Source organism: Enhydra lutris, unplaced genomic scaffold, assembly GCF_002288905.1.
Source record: "Enhydra lutris kenyoni isolate GAN:26980312 unplaced genomic scaffold, ASM228890v2 scaffoldscaffold9, whole genome shotgun sequence".
NCBI lineage: Eukaryota > Metazoa > Chordata > Mammalia > Carnivora > Mustelidae > Enhydra > Enhydra lutris.
Window position 1 is genome coordinate 35,309,876 of NW_019154093.1, and position 20,040 is coordinate 35,329,915.

Genomic DNA, 20,040 nt, shown 5'->3' on the forward strand with positions numbered 1-20,040 from the left:
GTAATACTGATATATTTGCTTTTATATCAACAGTAATAGAACATAATCTATATGAACATATATATGTATCTATATAAGTATACACATACCCACACACATATGTACTCTTTTTTTTCTGGGTAGAAGAATCAATACATAAAGGCAAAAGGACATAAGACTCATGAAAGTCATAGTGTGGCCCTGAAGAGTCTTGAATTTATTTTTGAAAATTTTCAAAATTAAATAAATTTTGTATTCTGAAATCAGGCTAAAAAAGTAGTATCAAAAAATTGAGGAATGGGGTGCCCAGGTGGCTCAGTTGATTAAGCGGCTGCCTTCAGCTCGGGTCATGATTCCAGGGTCCCGGGATCGAGCCCCACATCGGGCTCCCTGCTCAGCAGAGAGCCTGCTTCTCTCTCTCCCCCTCTCCCTGCTGCTCTGCTTACTTGTGCTCTCTCTCTAGCTCTCTGTCAAATAAATAAATAAAATATTTTAAAAAATTGAAGAATAACTCATTCAAACCAAACATAACTGGTCATCATAACTTTTTTTTTTTTAAGTTTAGAGACAGAAGAAGAGCAACAATATCTTTCTTCAAGTTGTATTAACATCTCTACTGATTCATTGCAAGGTGGCAAGAAATATTTGGTTTGGGTCCAAGCTGCAAATGCACTGGGTATGGAGAAGTCAAAACAACTGCAAATTAATCTGGATGATATAGGTAAGAATGAGAAATTAATACGTCTTTATAACTAAACAACTCATTTGTTCTGACCTGTCAAATGAAGTCTAGCTCTGAAAGGAGTTCCCCCAAAGGTCCTGCAGGTCATGATACAGAAAACAAGAACTACCTGTAATTGACCAGCCCGAGACAACTCAAAGATAAGTACGGCTACCATTTTGCTGCATATCTTTCCAGTCTTATTTCTATATGGATGCATGTGGTTTTACACTTATTTATTGAGAACTTATGTTCAAGCATTGTTCTACGGGCTAGGGATAATAAGATAAGATATCTACGGCCCTAAATACCTTGCAATCTACCAGGGAAGATGGAAAGAAACAAGGATTATAATAAACTGTGATAAGTCTTACATTGTGAGAAGTACAGCATACTAAAGAATTCTATTGTATATACTATTTTGGAAGTTTTGGGTTTTTTTTTTAAGTTTTACAAAAAACAAAAAATGGTGAATTATGTGGACATCTCTGTTTTTACAAGCCAGGTTTTGCTTCAGATATTTTAGAACTTCCCTTCTAAAACTTATAATATAAATACTTCTATTTTTTGAATCTACAATATTATTTTTAATGAATGTCTTTAATCAATCTTTTATTGTTGGAAATGTAGGCTGCTTTCAAATTTTCACCATTATAAACTATAGTACCATGAACAACCTTTTGGATAAATTTTTTCATAATAGTTGCTTCTTTTTCCTTTTTTTTTTTTTTTAAGATTTTATTTATTTATTTATTTTTAAGAGAGTCAGAGATAAAGTGCATGCAAGCATGGGCGGGAAGGGGAGAAAGAGGGAGAGAAACAGACTCCCCACTAAGCAGGGATCCCAACTCAGGTCCATCCCAGGACACTGAAATCATGAGCTTAGCCAAAGGCAAGTGCTCAACCAACTGAGCCAGCTAGGCATCCCTGGTTTTTTTTTTCTTTTTTTCCCCTTAAGATAAATTCCAAAAGATAATTGCCCCTGAGTTTTTAAGAGCTACATCCCAGTCCTGAAGCCAAAGTTCAGCCAAAGAGCACCAAGTGAATCACCCTCTATTTGGACATCCTAGTACCAATTATTTCTGTTTTTATCATTAAGGATGATTTCAGTTAAACTCATATTTATGGAGCGCTTTCTTAAGTGTTAACTGCTTTTACATAAATTACCTCATTTAACCCCCCAAACAACCCTATTTTGTAGAAGAGACTATAATTTCTACTTAAGGGAATCAAGGCTAGGTAACATTATAAATTTTGAGACTGTGGAGCTAGGAAGCTCCAATTCCAATATCCTCATCTTCTATCCTCAGTCTTTATTTAAAAGCATGGTATGTGTCTGACAACTTCCCTGCTGATTAGTGATCTAGGGGATGTGACACCTTTTGCAGTACAACATGGGTATCCTTTGGGGACCACTCGGGTCTTCCACTGGAACTAATATCTCAACTTCTCAACTTCTGCTTCAACTAAACTCAACTATTCCAGCTAACAGGTTTGGTTGAAAAGTCTGTCCCTATGCTCTGAATATTGGATTTGAAAACAAACACTGCTGACTATGATATGTAGTCCACAATATATAGTTCTCTTGACCATGGTGCACCTGTTTTTGTAAATTTACAGTTTGAGGTAGGATGCCATAAAATGCCCTTTTCTTAAAATAGGGTCCCCTCAATGGATTAAGGATGTTTAGAGGCTACCATGTCCTGTATCACTTTGGTAATATCATCTTTTAGAACTAAATTATTTATTAGTAGTATTACTGCTATTATTATTATTGTTATCTTGTGATCTTACTATCATCACATCCATTTATTAAATGCCTACAGTGTTCCAGACAATTAACATGTAAATCACACTTAATTCTAGAAACAATCATACATGGTACTACTGTACCCATTTTACAAATAAAGAAAGAGATAAATAATTTGCTCAAGATCCCACAGCTAGTAAGGAGGAGATCCAGATTTCATTGCAGACTTGCTGTCTTGTAAAGAAGGTTAATCACCACCCTTTCTCCCACAAAGGGAAAATCTCATCTGGCTACCACTTTCAAATCTGACTTCTCACACTGTGGACCAGAAAGCCTCTTGTTTGGAGTTGTTATTCCACCTCCTTTTTTTCCCTCTAAATCTCAAAACAAACTCTTAGAAACTCAGGTAGAAAAATATAGGTTGACTGTGTAGGATACTCCACCCAACAAAGCCACCAGATAATTAATGGATGAGCTATACTCATTTGTCACACTTTTAAGAATGAGACATTGCAAGTTAGATAAATGAATTGTTCTATGAAACTGGAGGCAGAGGATTCTCCTGAGAACAATTTCCACATAACAGCTACAGGACTGGGCTTTAATTAAGTTAGATGGCTGGGTTGAAAGGCAGGCCTGAGCTACTAGTGCAGTAACACTGTGCCAAAAGGACTGTGAGAGGGGTGCCTCAGCTTCTGTGGAGAAATAAATGCCAGTGCAGAAAGTGCAGTGTCTTCCAGTTGCCATTTTGAACGTTAATTCTCACATAGGTAAATATATGTGGACATTTGGACATCTATTTGGACATCCTCGTACCAATTATTTCTGTTTTTATCATTAGGGATGATTTCGGTTAAGCTCATATTTATGGAGCAGAAGATACCAAAAGACTATAAATCCGGTTCTTCATTTCAATACAAATGAAGACTAAACACATGGTATCTATGATGAATTTGACAGTTTTTTAAAAACCTAAGATACGATGGGAATATTTGAAACCTAAGCAATGGGAGCAAACGTTCAACATTTGAGTCTTTTAACACAGTCAAGTATTTATTATATAGCATGTTTATTTGAAAACATATGAGGTCATGCAAACCTAAAAGCTTAGGTCTCTGTTGCATCGACCTGCCCTGTGCTGACACTATTTTAAACCTGACTTACTGTTCCATCTGCATTTCTCAAAGGACTAAACAGACTTTGCTTCCTCCCTGGAGTATTTCTTTCTGCAGAAGGGTTTCAGGAATGCTTGTGCTACTCTACCAATCAGAAAAGACAGGGAAGAGTGGGTGGGTAATTTAGCCTGAGGGTGCTTAAATGGTCCCAGTTGGTCTCAGAACCCTGGGAAACAACTTCTCTGACTACAGAAATCTGCAAATATTGATCCTCATTACAAGAAGCCTATACCAGTAAAAAGAAATCAACAGTGGCATTTGGATGATAAAAGTTCAGTACAGTAATCTCTTTAATTAGACTGATTTTTGTCATTACTTCCTTCCTATGTTAGCTTTAGCTCAAGGATTTAATTATAGTATTATAGGACGGTGCTACTAAACAGCAACTCTTTAATTTTTATATTTCTCTATAAATCATATACCTGGGCAAATAGTTTTAGATAATAAATCATTAATAATTAAACAATCATATTCCCAAAGAATCCTTTATACACCTAGAATAAATGAAGAGGAAACTAATCCATAGAGAATATTAAGCTATAATAATGGTCCTTAAAAACACACATATAGGCTCTTCAGTTCTTTGTTAAATAATAAGTCTAACAAAGTCATGGGTTTTCATTGTTCTGTGGTACACATAGGAGAAATGGGACGTGCCAATGATTTAATTCTGTTCAGACAGAACAAATGTATACATAGGAGAAATGGGACGTGCCAATGATTTAATTCTGTTCAGACACAACAAATGTACAAGAATTAATACAGTTTAGAAATACAGAAATTCCAGTTACACCATTACTCCTATAGGGTACAACAAAACTATAGTAACATAACCCAACATAATTTCACTTTCCTTTTGAAAATTATTATCACAGAGCATGGCAATAATTTATAAAGGCTTAGAGTCTTATGAGACTTGCTTTGTTCAAATCATACTTTCAAGTACAGATTTATTTTAATAGATAACAAAATAAGTTACCAATAGATTTAATTATTCATATGTTTCCATATGTTTCCCTATGACACAAGAGAATAAAAATATTATTGTGAAAGGTCTCAATTTAATATCTTATCAAATCAGATTATCTGAACTAAGTTTAGAATGCAAAACATCATTTTTCCCCTAAACAGATGCAGGAAGAAAGAGATATCTCCTTTATCTCTTTTTCATTCTCTTTTGTTAATAAGGCCAGACTTTGGAATTTCATCATTTAGGATTATAAGGGAATAGGGGGTGGAGGAAAGGTGGACTATAAGAGTCCCACTTAAAAGAAATAGAAACTAGGTTGAATAGAATTTCACTTAACAGCAGCAGTTTTTGCCTACACAATAGCTTAGAAAACAAGTAAATATTGTTAATTAGATCATGAAATTGTTTTTTTTAGTATTTTGAGTTTTAAAACGTCTATTTATTAATGAAAAGATATTGATTTCTCCCAAGGCAAGTTTTAAACTGCTGAGTATTTATTTATTCATTTATTTTTCTAGTGATACCTTCTGCATCCATCATTTCCAGGGCTGAGGATATAAATACTGCAGTGCCCAAGACCATAATTCACTGGCATAGTCAAACAACATTTGAAAAGGTTTTCTGTGAAATGAGATACAGGACTACAACAAACCAAACTTGGAAGGTAAGCTAATTTTCACTGTTCTTTATTTTAGCACATAAGTGAATGAAAGAAAAGCCAACCTGCTTTTGGACTTACGATGTTCTTATTTTAGCACATAAGTGAATGAAAGAAAAGCCAACCTGCAATGGACTTATGATGTTCTATTTCACATGTTTTCATCTGTTTGTCTGATACTCAGACCACTCTAGCTTGTTGGGTTTTTTACATAATCTCTATGTCCAACATGGGGCTCGAACCATGGCCCCAAGATCAAGAGTTGCATGCTCTACCAACAGCCAGCCAGGCGCTCCTTAAACCACTCTAGTTTTACCTACAACCACTCCTTAAACCACTCTAGTTTTGTTTGTTTAAAACAAATTATTTATTTTATTTATTTATTATTTATTTATTATTATTTTAATAAATTTTATTTATTTATTTATTTATTTATTTATTTATTGTCTTTGCAAATGCTCATGCCCTGTATTTTTTTTAATTTATTTTCAGCATAACAGTATTCATTGTTTTTGCACCACACCCAGTGCTCCATGCAATCCGTGCCCTCTCTAATATCCACCACCTGGTTCCCCCAACCTCCCATCCCCCGCCCCTTCAAACCCTCAGATTGTTTTTCAGAGTCCATAGTCTCTCATGGTTCACCTCCCCTTCCAATTTCCCCCAACTCCCTTCTCTTCTCTAACTCCCCTTGTCCTCCATGCTATTTGTTATGCTCCACAAATCAGTGAAACCATATGATAATTGACTCTCTCTGCTTGACTTATTTCACTCAGCATAATCTCTTCCAGTCCCATCCATGTTGCTACAAAAGTTGGGTATTCATCCTTTCTGATGGAGGCATAATACTCCATAGTGTATATGGACCACATCTTCCTTATCCATTCGTCCGTTGAAGGGCATCTTTGTTCTTTCCACAGTTTGGTGACAGTGGCCATTGCTGCTATAAACATTGGGGTACAGATGGCCCTTCTTTTCACTACATCTGTATCTTTGGGGTAAATACCCAGTAGTGCAATTGCAGGGTCATAGGGAAGCTCTATTTTCAATTTCTTGAGGAATCTCCACACAGTTCTCCAAAGTAGCTGCACCAACTTGCATTCCCACCAACAGTGTAAGAGGGTTCCCCTTTCTCCACATCCCCTCCAACACGTGTTGTTTCCTGTCTTGCTAATTTTGGCCATTCTAACTGGTGTAAGGTGATATCTCAATGTGGTTTTAATTTGAATCTCCCTGATGGCTAGTGATGATGAACATTATTTCATGTTTCTGATAGCCATTTGTATGTCTTCATTGGAGAATTCATATCTTCTGCCCCTTTTTTGATATGATTATCTATTTTGTGTGTGTTGAGTTTGAGGAGTTCTTTATAGATCCTGGATATCAACCTTTTGTCTGTACTGTCATTTGCAAATATCTTCTCCCATTCCGTGGGTGACCTCTTTGTTTTCTTGACTGTCTCCTTTTATTTATTTATTTATATGAGAGAGAGAAAGGTGGGAGGGGCAAAGGGAGAGAGAATCTCAAGCCGATTCTGCACTGAGTGTGAGGCTGACTCAGTGCTAGATCCCACGACTCTGAAATCATGACCTGAGCAAAAATCAAGAGCCAAGATTCAATTGATTGAATCATCCAGGGGCCCTAAGACCACTCTAATTTTAATAATCATTACCATATGTTTCCGAACGGATATGTGTTTCCTGAAAATGTCCTCTTAACCGTTTTTAAGTTGTTAAATGGACAAGTATCCAACTAAGAGAGATCTATTTGGCTCCTTTTAATTCCGTGCCTCCTAGAGTGAAATTTACATCAGTGATGATATATAAGATGTAAGCATTCTATGCTGAAATTTAAAGGCATCTCTGGTAATAACTTCAAAAAAAGGACTTCCGATTTATGAGAGTCTCTTTTTAAATTAAAAATGCAAGTCAAAATGTAAAATTTGTTACTAATATAGGCCTCAGGGGCGCCTGGGTGGCTCAGCCATTAAACATCTGCCTTCGGTTCAGGTCATGATCTCAGGGTCCTGGGATGAGCCCCACATTGGGCTCCCTACTCAGCAGGAAGCCTGCTTCTCCCTCTCCCACTCCCCCTGCTTGTGTTCCCTCTCTTGCTGTCTCTCTGCCAAATAAATAAATTATATCTTTAAATAAATTTTAAAAAACTAGTATAGGCCTCAGTCTTATATGAAGTTAAAGTAAAAAGTGAATGTCTAGACAAATTATCCTTAAATACCAATGGTAAGTTACCGACTGACTTAGGAGAGTCATAGGTACAAGGTTCATTAATGAAGTCATGTCACATGACAGCACTTGTGACATTATAATAAAAACTAATTTGAACCATGGAAGAACACTAGTCTGACTGAGGAAAAAGTTCCAGTTTTGGTGTATTTTAAAAGAAATGCCATTTTATTATTTTTAAGTAAAATGAACTGCCATTTAGTCAAACTAATTAAGGACTGGAATTTCTGGCTCTGTTTAATTAAGAGTTATGTACCATATTTGACTTTATCTGTTTTCAGGGAGTTAAATAAAATGATATGTATTTAACACTAATCTTTGGAGTCAGGCTAACCATCAGCTTTGCTGCAGAGCAATGTGTTTCAAGAGTGTCGAGAAGGTGAGGGTAAAACTATACTGATTGCATGACATACTTTAAGGACTGTTCTCTAAAAATAAATCCCTAACATCAACCTTATTTACCCCCTGTTCATTTAAATCAGAAATGTGATATGAACTTTACAGTTTAGATTACATTTAGAAGTGATCCCACGTTCTGCATCATTTGGTCAATTATCAAGTGAAGATCCTGCCGGACTCATTGACTAAATAGTTATGGTGTATGTGTGCCCAGCAAGTCTGCGCTTAAAGCCTGGGACAAGCAGGATAAAAATAAAACACAGCTCCACAGTCAGTCCTCTTGCAAATGTGAAATTTAGGTAAATTTGAGAACAACTCAAATGAAATCCTCTGAGTCTTAGATATTGAGTCAATAGGATTTAATTCTAATAGGACACCTGGAGCCTTTTGCTTAGTGTTGATCATAGGATGTTATTGATAATACAGAAATCTCTTATTTGGCATAATTAGGAGGAGATTATAGGCTATGAGAATGTTTAGAAAATAGAAAGTAATTACACTTTCAGTATCTCTGAGCAGTTTTCAGAAACCGTTTTCTGTTTGAAACTCTTGTTCTTTGCTCCCCCTGCTGGTGCTACTATGCCATTTTGAGATTTCGTAACCCAGAAGCAGGCAAATGAAGGAGCTGAGAGTATTTGTTATCTCATCTACTCTTCATAATGATCCTTTGAGACAGGTAAGTATCAGCTCCGCTATAGAAATGAGGATGTAGAGCTGGAAAGACCTCAAGCCAGTTTTTTTCAAGCTTACACTTTTAGTAACTAAATGCCTTTCACAGACCTTATGTCACTTTGGGCACCCCAAAATACTTGGGAAATTAAAGAACAGGCTTCAATCCAAAACCTATATCCTATCCCTTCTACCATGCTTCCTCTAAATATAACCATTCACACAGAAAAATGTGAATTACCATTTCTATCCAGATGACCCAAGTCTAGTCAGTAAGAGCCAGAATGAAAGTTTGATTTTTAACATTTGCTGCTTTATCAATTTCATCTGGGTCATACACAAAGTGTTGTCTTTGTCCCCTTGTCAGGAGACAGGAAATCAGAGGCAAGAAGAGAAGGAGATATAAAGGACTACAGATTTGATCTTCAACTTCATCTGTGCCTCTGTCATATTACTTGAGGGAGATTCTTTACTTCAAAGAGACAGGCAGCCAGCCACGCAAGAAAGCCATGTGGCTTAGAGCACAGTACTAGAATTTAAAGCCTGGTTCTGCACTTTCTAGTTATGCAACCTTGGGCAAGCTCCTTACCTTCTTTGTGCCTCATTATCCCAATACCTAATGTAGGAATAAGACAGTCACATACCCCATATGGTTGTGGGGACGATCAAATAATATAGTTAGCCCCGAGTCTGGAATAGAGTTCAAGTTCAGTAAATACTGGCTGTTGTTACTCTTAGCCTTAACCTCAAGGAGAGCCATGCAACAAGTTTGGTGGAGCAAAGGAAGCCCTCCTGAAAAATCAAGATTATTGAATTGAGGTTGGTTTTCATCTGCCTTTAACTAACCTATACAGACTTTGAAGTATTGAAGAGAACCAGCCAGTCCTTCAGGTGATCCTGCAGGGCTGACACCATGGGGAAAATATTTATCTACTTGTTGCTTATCCTCATGGATTATCTCCCTGGCACCTCAAACTTGTGTTAAAAATTAAGCTCACAGTCTTCACCAGCAATCCTTGCTCACTTCTGTATATCCCATCTCAAGAGCATTACAGTGCTGTATATTTACCTGCTTACACTTCTATTTCCCCATCCTTTAACTATAATCCCCTGGAAAGCAGGCTGTTCCATAATCGTTTTTTGTATCTTCAATGATTTTTATAATGTGTAGTTCATGCAGATGACATGTGAAACATTAGTTATAAAAATTATTGTTTGCCTTTAATAAGAGCCCAACTGTAGTGATGGTAAGGCAGAGAAGTCTTTGCTGCACATTCCAGTAAGTGGATTAAGGGTGATTCCTTTCTCTAATTAAACTCGATTAGAGTATTGGTAACCTTTTTTTTTTTAATATAATCTCAAGATTTTATTGTCTTCATAACAAAACAAAATGTGAAACTTAGAACTGGAACTTGGCCCTTCCTCCCAGTTCAAAATGCTTGCATCTCTTGACAACCAACATTCTCTTAGATCTGCAGTTGTGCTCAACACATTCAAGTCTCAGCACAATCTTCTTTGTACGTTTTAGACTTTTCCCAAAAGATCAGCTTTATCTGCCCACCATAGCCACTCTATTTCCTGTCATAATGCCACTTTCCCTGCACCTAGAGAGATCCTTGCCCTTCTTGTACTGTATCACTTTGTGGGGTAGTTTGCTATACTTCTTACAGAAAATGCAGTGGGTTTTATAAACATTCACCATGTTTGCAAGAGCAGTATCAGCACAGAAAGTGAAAAAACTTCTTATTCAAGGACCAGAGAGTAAACATTTTAGAATTTGCAGGGCATAAGTTCTCTGATCTAATGCCTTGACTTTGCATTTGTTGTGTGAAAGCAGCCACAGGCAATATACAAATGAATGGGCATGGTAAAATTTCAAGTTTGGAAATGGAAATTTGAATTCCATGTAATTTCCATTCATCACAGAATGTTCTTTTATTTTCATACAACCATTTAAAAATGTAAAAACATTTCTCAGTTCTTGGAGTGCATAAAACCAAGCATTCTTTCTTTTCCAGGAAAGGCTACTAGAACAGTACACAGATAGCAAAGTATCAAACATTTGACCTTTTCATTTCAAAAGTGTAAATGCTGGTATAACACAAAGACTTGGAAGAATGGTGATTAGTCAGGACAAGTTTTCTCAATCAACATCCCACTCCCTCCTCCACCAAACACTAGGTAAAGATTAACTGGGCAGACAGAGGGGCAAGTTAGAAGGGTGAAGGGAGTTAGGAAGAGGAACCAAAAGAGTTTAGACGGTGGTAGGTCCCTGAGAGGAGCTCCTTCACCCTGGGCTTGCCCCAGCTAGAGGGCTGGAGGAAGTTGAAATTAGAGACCTGTCTGACTAGGCTGGAGATTCTCCTTCCCTCCACCCAGTGATGCTCCCGGAAACTTAATGTAACCCTAAAAGAAGAGGGTACCTCAGACTGATGGAGAATCAGTTTTTACGCCTCTCCTCTATTCAGAATTAAGATTTTAAATAGAAATAAACTGCCAAAAATAGTCATATTTCTTGCACTTGAGATCATACCCTCTACATAGGCACTCAATTACATCTCTCAATGTTTGTTTTAGCCCCGAAAATAACTTGAGGTAACAACTTGTGCTTACAAGACCCTAAGTAGTCACCTGGGTTGCCTCATGGTGGAAAAAGTCTGTTAACAGTTCTGTAAAATTCTTGCATTTTAGAATTCCGGCTGTGCTTTAATGTATTTCTCTTCTTCAAGGGGACTTATCTATAAATGTAATGGCAAGAGACATACTAGAGAATAACTCCCTTCCAAGAGAAGCAAATAGAAGCAGAGTACATTTGAAAGTCAAACTTCCAAATACAAGTAAAATCTTCCCTGGATCCCAGGAGACCCTAGATGCCTGCCCGTCATACTTACATGGCACAAAATTCCAAGGGCCAAGGGTGGAGACATAGCTTATGGAAACTTGGAATGGTACTTTAGATGGAGCATGACTTTCCCAAAACAGATAGTTTCATGAATTTTACATTTTCACCACATTGCAGATTTTAAAGATTTATGCTAAGATTGCGTTTCCACAGAAGAATCCCTCAGTAGGGTTGATGATAGTTTGCTCTTTTTTTAAAAAATCTTTACAGTTTCAACTTTCTTTTTCATGAGTCTTTGTAACTGTTTCTTCCTGGTTATTGTCTAAGTGCATTTTTAGACATGTTTTATGGTTACTTTCAATCATGCTTCACTTTTTTTCAGTCAATCCACTTATCACAACATACGGAAGGGATGTAAATGCCTTGGTTTCTCTCTCCTATTTGAACCAGCTTGTCAGGGGGTCATCTTTCATTATGTTTTATAGCAGGTCATAGTGCTCCAGAAAATGATTTGTAAGTTTAGACCTCAGCTATGTGCATGCTTATCTTCCATTGGATTTTCATAGCTCAGCCTTCTTAAGTGTTTTATTTTCTCTCTCACACAAACAGACACACACACACACACACACACACACACATATATATAGGCTTTATAGAATCAGCAAAAGTCTACAATAAGGACCAGTTTAGCAGCTTAGTTTGTGAGTAATTTTCTCCAAAAGTCATCACTAGCAAGTGAAATTATTTCAATATTCATGAAGAATTATTGATGTAAATATCCAACTGCACAGAGTGAGAGAGAGAGATTGAAGGGGAAAGGGGGGAAGAAAGTCTACATTCAAACAACTGCGTTTAGGTTCCCCATTTCCTCCATCCCATCAAAATCAGCTACTCCAAAATTAAGAATATATTATATTTTGGACTTAACTTGAGATTTAAAAGCTTGAATGCACTGTCAAATACAAAGCAATGTGTATTTCACTTTTAATGTTAAATAACACATATTTGGTTATTTATGGTTATGCTTTATATAAAGGGCCCTATTCTTTGTTTTCCCAGGGTCTAGAGGAGTGCCTAGAACATAATAATAATGGTAATAATAATAGGTGCTCCATACATTTCTGCCTAAATGCAAGAACTGTTCGTTTTCAAAGAACACTGTATTGTTTCATCATTGTTACTCATTCATTTTAGGTCAAGGAATTTGATGCCAATTTTACATATGAGCAACAGTCAGAATTCTACTTGGAGTCAGACACTAATTATATATTTCAAGTGAGATGCCAAGAAACAGGTAAAAAGTACTGGCAACCCTGGAGTTCCCCCTTTTCTCACAAAACACCTGAAACAGGTGAGTGTATTTATATATTTAATCTCTTAGGCTTTTCTTTTGACATCTGTCTTTCCTAAATACACACACACACACACACACACACACACATATATATATATATAATATATATTTTTATATATTTATATAATTTATAATTTATATATTTATATATATACATATATATGTTCTCTCTTCTTGTATCAATATTGACAAAACTATTGTCGGGCAGGTGGTTACATTTAAATTGTCATTTTGCTTTGATTTTGTTAAGGCTGACTATAATTTATGTAATGGTTCTCAAACATTCTCGGGAATAAAAACCAATTAAAAACCAGCTGATATACATGTTCATCGTCCCTGCTCCCCGAGGGTCTGTGTCCATGGGTCTAAGGGAGTGGGTGTGCAGGTTGCTCAAGAGTAAGCATTTCTTACAAGCATCCAGAATGACCATGAGGCATATAATGATCTAAGACTTTGTTTTGAAACACATTATTAAGAGTTACGTTAAACTCTTTAGGGCACTCTGACACAATATATTCTCCTGAGAGACACAAATCAAATCATATCAATAAGTATTGATTACCTACCATATGCAAAGTAATCAGAAAGTTAAGACACTTAATCATGGGATTACTTAATTCTCTCAGCAAAATTTAGCTGACCTATTGTTTATCTTCAGATATTTCCCTGCTCTTAATATTATTAGTTTAATTTTCTATCCATTTACACATCATTCAGTAAAATCTTGGCTAAATAGACTTCAATAGTAGCAAGGAGAATCTATTGTAAATGTCATAATACTCCACAATGTCTTTCATTAACCTCATGATGTCTCCCTATTGTAGGTAGCTTATATACTAGATTGAAATTTTTCTTTTCAGAACTGAAGCATTTAATTATAATCACATGGATTGCTAATACCATCTTTATTATAATATAATATAGCATCTTGGAATTGACTGTTTTTTTTTTAAACACTTTAGCATACATTATAAACATTGATGGCTGCTACATAAGCAGAGGGAGTGAAATGGCAAACTAAACAGTTCTTTTGGCGCCCCCTAATGCCTAAATCTTAGAAATGAATTATCAAGGGAATAATTTGCAATGCTCGCAGTTCCTTTTTATTTTTATTTTTTAAGATCTTATTTATTTATTTGAGAGAGAGTGAGAGAGAGAGCACACAAGTAGGGGGAGTGGCAGAGGGAGAGGGAGAAGCAGGCTCCTTGCTGACAGGAAGCCTGATGTGGGACTTGATTCCAGGACCCAGGGATCATGACCTGAGCTGAGGCAGAGTCTTATCCAACTGAGGGACTTAAGACAGACGCTTAACCGACTGAGCAACACAGGCGCCCCTATCAGTTCCTTTTTAAAAGTTAGTTTTTAAATTACAATATTCTTTCTTAAGTTTATATTGCTAAAAGTTCTTCAGACTTTATATGCCATTTTATAACAGTGAGAATTTAGTTGATAACTCAGTTATTTTTAAATGAAATTTAGAATTGTCTAGCAAGATGATTCAAAATGATGACTAATATTTACTTACCATCTGCAAAGTACTACTATGTATAAGCTTGTCTGATCTTTACACCAGCCATATTTGGTAGTCTACTTGGCATCATTTTACAAATGAGAAAACTGAGGCATGACTTGCTAAATAGCACATTGCTAGTGACTAAAAGCACCTAAACAAGAACATAAGTTTTCTTAGTCATCACCAGCTTTCAGCAATTTCATCAAGTTCTTTCTTTAACCAATTACATCAAAGTGAAGGAGCAATTTATTGAAGTTTTCTACAAGTTTAATATAGGACCACAAATGTTCTCCTTTAAAGGCAAAGGTCCAAAACCTCAGGTGGAAGAAAATAGAACCCATAGCCACCCTACAATGAGTCTAAATGTAAAGTCTTTGTTTCCTAAGGGGGAAAAGAAATCACTTGAGGCAAAAAATGCTAGTTAAAATTAGATATTCCTGAAAAACTGCATCTATCCAATTCAACACATAGCTAAGAGGAACCATACAAATTTCTTCCAAGAAACATTAAATGAAAAATGGTGACTATGTGTAGGGAAAGTGCTAATATTAAACCTTTTCAAAAAATTTTTTTTGTTTGTAAAAGCAATGCAACTTTATTATAATATACAACCTAGAAATAACTGCTGTTTACATCTTAATGAATTTAACACTAGTTTTTCATGCACATTTTTTTTATTATTGAAGTATAACTAACATACAATGATATATTAATTTCAGGTGTACGGCATTGATTCAACAATTCTATACATGAATCAGTGCTCACCAAGATAAATGTAGTGACCATCTGTCATACAACATCCTTACAATATTATTTACTATATTCCCTATGGTATAATTTTCATCTCCATGTCTTAACTATTTTATAACTAAAAGTTTGTACCTCTTAATTCCTTTGTCTATTTCACCCATCCCCCAATCCCCTCTCCCCTCTGGCAACCACCAGTTCTTTGCATTTAAAAGAGAGGTTGTTTGTTTGTTCATTTGATTTGTTTCTTATATTCCACATATAAGTAAAATCAAGGTATGTGTCTTTCGCTGTCATTTTTTTAATGATTGGTGTTGTAGTGTATATATTGTTTTATATTCTTACTTCGTCTCTCTTGTTGAGTTAAAAAATCTATTTTATGGTCATACAGTGTATGGTGTACTCTAATATACTGAATCATTTCCCCATTTCGGCAGTACTAGGTCATGCCATTTTTTCCATTATCAATAAACTTCTTGGAATAGCCCTTTAGGTAAACTCTCCTTATGTGTTTAGACCTTATTGAATCAAGACTTAAGCAAATTTTAAGATGCTTGATGCAAGTTGCCAAATTGCTTTTTAATTTAATATTAATTGCTTTTTAAAAAGATACCTAGGAAAAGACAGTCATTCATTTAGCCATTCATGAAATATTCAAGCAGCCTCTACCATGTCCCAGCCACTTGCTATGTACTTGCAGAATCTCTGTGAACAAAGGAGACAAAGATCTCTGACTTTTAGAGAAGACAGTCAATAAAAACAATCATAAAAAAATAAATTACATAGCACTATAAATATCTTATAAACAAAAGCAGTAAGAATCAAACCTCACAACTAAGATTTGAATTCCTTCACAATCAAAAAAGTTAAAAAATACAATTTCTATAATACTTTAATTAACCAACTTGTTTGAAAATGGGGCTTTTTAACCAGCCAATTTTCCCACTAATTAAAGGCTGATTTATTTATGAAGAAAGATAGCTCAGGCAATAAATATCCCCCCATGCAGGAATTTGCTATTTTGCCCTCTAAAATCCTTATGTATGTACCACTGAAGAGATTTATCTCCAAGCAATGTATTTTCAAAATTATGCCGAAATGGTATTGCAGAGTAAATCATGCAGTAGATGTGGCTTATCCTGCAACCCCAAGCTTTCTTCTGTATCACTTCCCTTGGTTTTTAAAAACCTAGTTTCCAAAAAAACCCCAAACAAACTCATTTATAGTAAGAATTAAATGATTTATTACACTTATTCTCTTTTCCTTCCTTAGAGCATTTGGACTTTATTATTTTTTTAAGATTTTATTTATTTGACAAAGAGAGAGAGCACAAGCAGGGCGAGCAGCAGGCAGAGGGAGAGGGAAAAGCAGGCTCCCCACTGAGCAAGGAGCCAGATATATGGGCTCAATGTGGGGCTCAATGTGGGGCTCCATCCCAGGACCCCGGGATCATGACCTAAGCCGAAGGGAGACACTTAATCGACTGAGCCACCCAGGCACCCTGAGTATTTGGACTTTAATGAAAAACAAAGTGTTACACTAAAAAAGAAAAAAAAATAAACCTCAGAATATAATAGCAGGCTTTAGCAAACACACAGGAGAAGTTTCTCTAGATTGGAGATGCATATTTTTTTATCCTGGTAATAAAGAGTGTATGAAAATAATAGAAAATAAAATAGTTTAATATAACTTATATATTGTATATAATTTATATATAGTATATGTGAATTACAGTATATAAATATAAATTATAATATATAAATTATATATAACACATAAGTTGTATTATATTATCTGTAAAATATATAAATAATATAATATAGATAATAACTAACATTTATTGGATGCTTACTATGTGTTTGGTACCATGATAAGCATTTTACATACGAATTGTCCTTTATCAATCACTAAAGTCCTATGAAAGTTTTATTACAGTTGTACAGTTGAAGAAGATGAGGACCAGGGAAATTAATCAGTTTTTTCAAATGTTCTAAAGCCGGTAACAGTAAAGCCAGGACATCAGCCATCCGGTGGGATTCCAGCACCTGCACTATGGCTTTGCTGGTCTTCCTAAGAGACATAAGAGGGTCCTTTGTCAACCTCCCCTCAACCACCCCACCAAATCCTCCTCTGTACATTAGCTAAAAATAAAACAATGCCAGGAGAAGTTCACTTTTAATGTAATGTTTGTTATGAAAATGCAAATACATGAGAAAAGAGGAAACCACAGGATGCTATCAACTAATTCTATATTGGCCTAAATACAAGATGTGGAAGCACGTTTGGGTTATGGCAATGAAAATGAAACCACAGGACCCCAGGAACCTGGAGAACAGGGAATAGGATGGGGCAGTCTGAGATGAAGACAAAGTAGAGGTGGAAAAGGTGGTTCTCTTAAAGATAGGACCTCCACTTGGAACACTGAAAAAATAAAATAAAATAAAATAAAAAGATAGGACCTCCACAGGGGCATTCATAATGTGTTTTTCTAGCTGGTCTTGGTCCAATAAAGGGTCGAGAAAGCAATGCTTCTCAGAGTGGAGTCTGTGGACCATCTGCATTAGAAATGCTTGGGTAGGAGTTTAAAATGCAGATTGCTGAGCCATTAGCCAAGTGATACTTCTACAGTAAAGTGTAAAAACCACTGCTCTAGGGGTTAGACACACCCTTTAAGAGAAAGAAGTGTCATGAAAAATGACGTAGGGTGTGGGCAGGAAATGTGGACAGAAATGGGGAGACTTGATTGCCCAAGCTATTGCCTTAGTAATAGTTATTTTGGGGGTCAGAACAGGGTGGGTACATGAGAATTTCAGGCCATTATCTCTAGTATTATCTGGTCACCTCTCTCGGCTGCTCTTTCTCCTGCCCACCACTTCCTGAGTTACTGAGCACTCCAGCCCACCTTGGCAGCTCAGGATCCCTAGAAGCACAGGATGCAGGACCGTTGTGCCAGTGAACCATCATACTCCCATATTACTCCCTCTGCCCGGACCCTGCCTCACCTCTCTATGTGAAGCTTCAGCTGAGGTTCCGAGAACCACTGAGGACTGCTGAAGTTGGAGCTACTACACCACCACCCTGGAAAGTCACTATAAAAAATTCCTGTTCCTGGGGTCTTTAAGCAGTACAGAAAGAACCCCAAAGGGGAAAAGATAATTTCTGAGTGTAGAAAGCCAACACTGTAAATGTGAAAGCCAGTTCCCTAAATAAATACTACTGAAATATATATGTTGAACAGATGACTTTTGAGCAGGAGTGTTGTTCAACTCTGCTGTATACAAGTCTCTTTGCAATGAAGGAAAGGCACAGGCTCCATAATCCCTTTAACGACAAGTCAGAGGCCTGAGGGAAGGGCAGTCATGTTTCATAATGATTAGTTAACTTGCTTGAATTGCTACTTGAAGTAGGAAAGTTTCCCAGAGAAATCGTATTATTCTTTTTTTGACAATTCTCCAGAGGAAGGCAAGTATGAGCAAAGGTATTAAACCACATGATGTTTTGTTCTTACAAAACACCATTGGTTGTTGCATTACTGATGACTCCTTGAAGATTCTCATTAGTTTTTCAGAACTTATAAAGACTATAAGAGAAAAAAACAAATGTTATGTCAATGGAACTAAATATAAATGATATTAAATCGAACACAGATTAGAGGCTGGCACACAGAATTGTACTTTTCAAAAATTCCGTTACTTGTAGTTAGGGGTTTCTGATTCATTCACATTTGAGATATAAATGTAAATAAATGTGTAGATTCATGGTTACTAAACCAGGTTAAACTGACACACAATGTTCCCTGATATACTACTCAGTTTAATCACCTGCATTTATTTAATCTTCTTCATGTCCTATTCCTAATAAAGAATCAGAGTTCAATAGAATAAAAAAATAATTCATAAGATTTACAATCTCTCTGAGGTTCACAATATCCACTAATAAAGAATAAAGATTATGATTTTCCATGAGGAAGTAATATCTTCTATATTAGTTTCCTATTGCTGCTTTAACAAGTTATTAGAAGCTTAAGTCACATGCTACATGGCTTAAAACAATACAAACTTATTATTTTATAATTCTGGAGGTGGGAAATCCAAAATTGATATCAAGATATCAGTAAAGCTATGCTCTTTCTGGAGGCTCTAGGAGAGAATCAGTTTCATTGCCTTTTCCAGATTCTAGAGGATGACTTCGTTCCTTGGCTTGTGGTCCTATCTTCCATCTTCAAAGTCAGAACCATAGTATCTTCCATTCTCTTTCTCTCTGACCCTCCTGCCTTGTGTCTTGACTGTCCCACCAAATGTGATTTCATTCAGACCTACCCCTATAATCTAAGATAATTTCCCCATCTCAAGTCCCTTTTGCTATTATAAATTATAGAAATATATATATAAATATATATTTGTTACATAAATTATATAATTTATATGTAAACATTTATTTGTAAATAAATTTTATAATATTAAATATTTATATATTATTTGTTTATATAAATATACTTATATGAATATTATATTATATATTTATAAATAAATATTTATAACAGCAAATAATTATATATAAAATATAGTTAAGGGATGCCTGGGTGGCTCAGTTGGTTGAGCAGCTGCCTTCGGCCCAGGTCATGATCCCAGCGTCCTGGGATCGAGTCCCGCATCAGACTCCTTGCTTGGCAGGGAGCCTGCTTCTCCCTCTGCCTCTGCCTGCCATTCTGTCTGCCTGTGCTCGCTCTCTCTCCCTCCCTCTCTCACTCTGACAAATAAATAAATAAAATCTTTAAAAATATATATATATAGTTAAATATAAGTACAGCAAATAAATATTTGCTATATCAATTATATAATATATATATATAAACTCAAAGGCTCCAAGGATTGGGACAGGGATATTTTGAGGGGGTAGGGAGATCACTATTTGTCCTACCACATCTCACCTATCTACCTCACCACCTATTATTGCAATTTTTACAGTTATTATGATTTGATGCCAGCAAAAAAACCAAATTGGTTCTTTTTAAGCAGAA

At 36.0% G+C, this 20,040-nt stretch overlaps 1 protein-coding gene across 1 annotated transcript in view; it reads left to right on the forward strand.

The window, feature by feature from the left end:
• LOC111143244 (interleukin 23 receptor) overlaps positions 1-20,040 on the forward strand; it is a 56,463-nt gene that overhangs the window by 21,694 nt on the left and 14,729 nt on the right. The window contains exons 4-6 of the mRNA XM_022496853.1: positions 540-700; positions 5,114-5,259; positions 12,601-12,757. Coding sequence (XP_022352561.1) covers positions 540-700; positions 5,114-5,259; positions 12,601-12,757 — 464 coding nt within the window. The remainder of the gene's footprint in view (positions 1-539; positions 701-5,113; positions 5,260-12,600; positions 12,758-20,040) is intronic.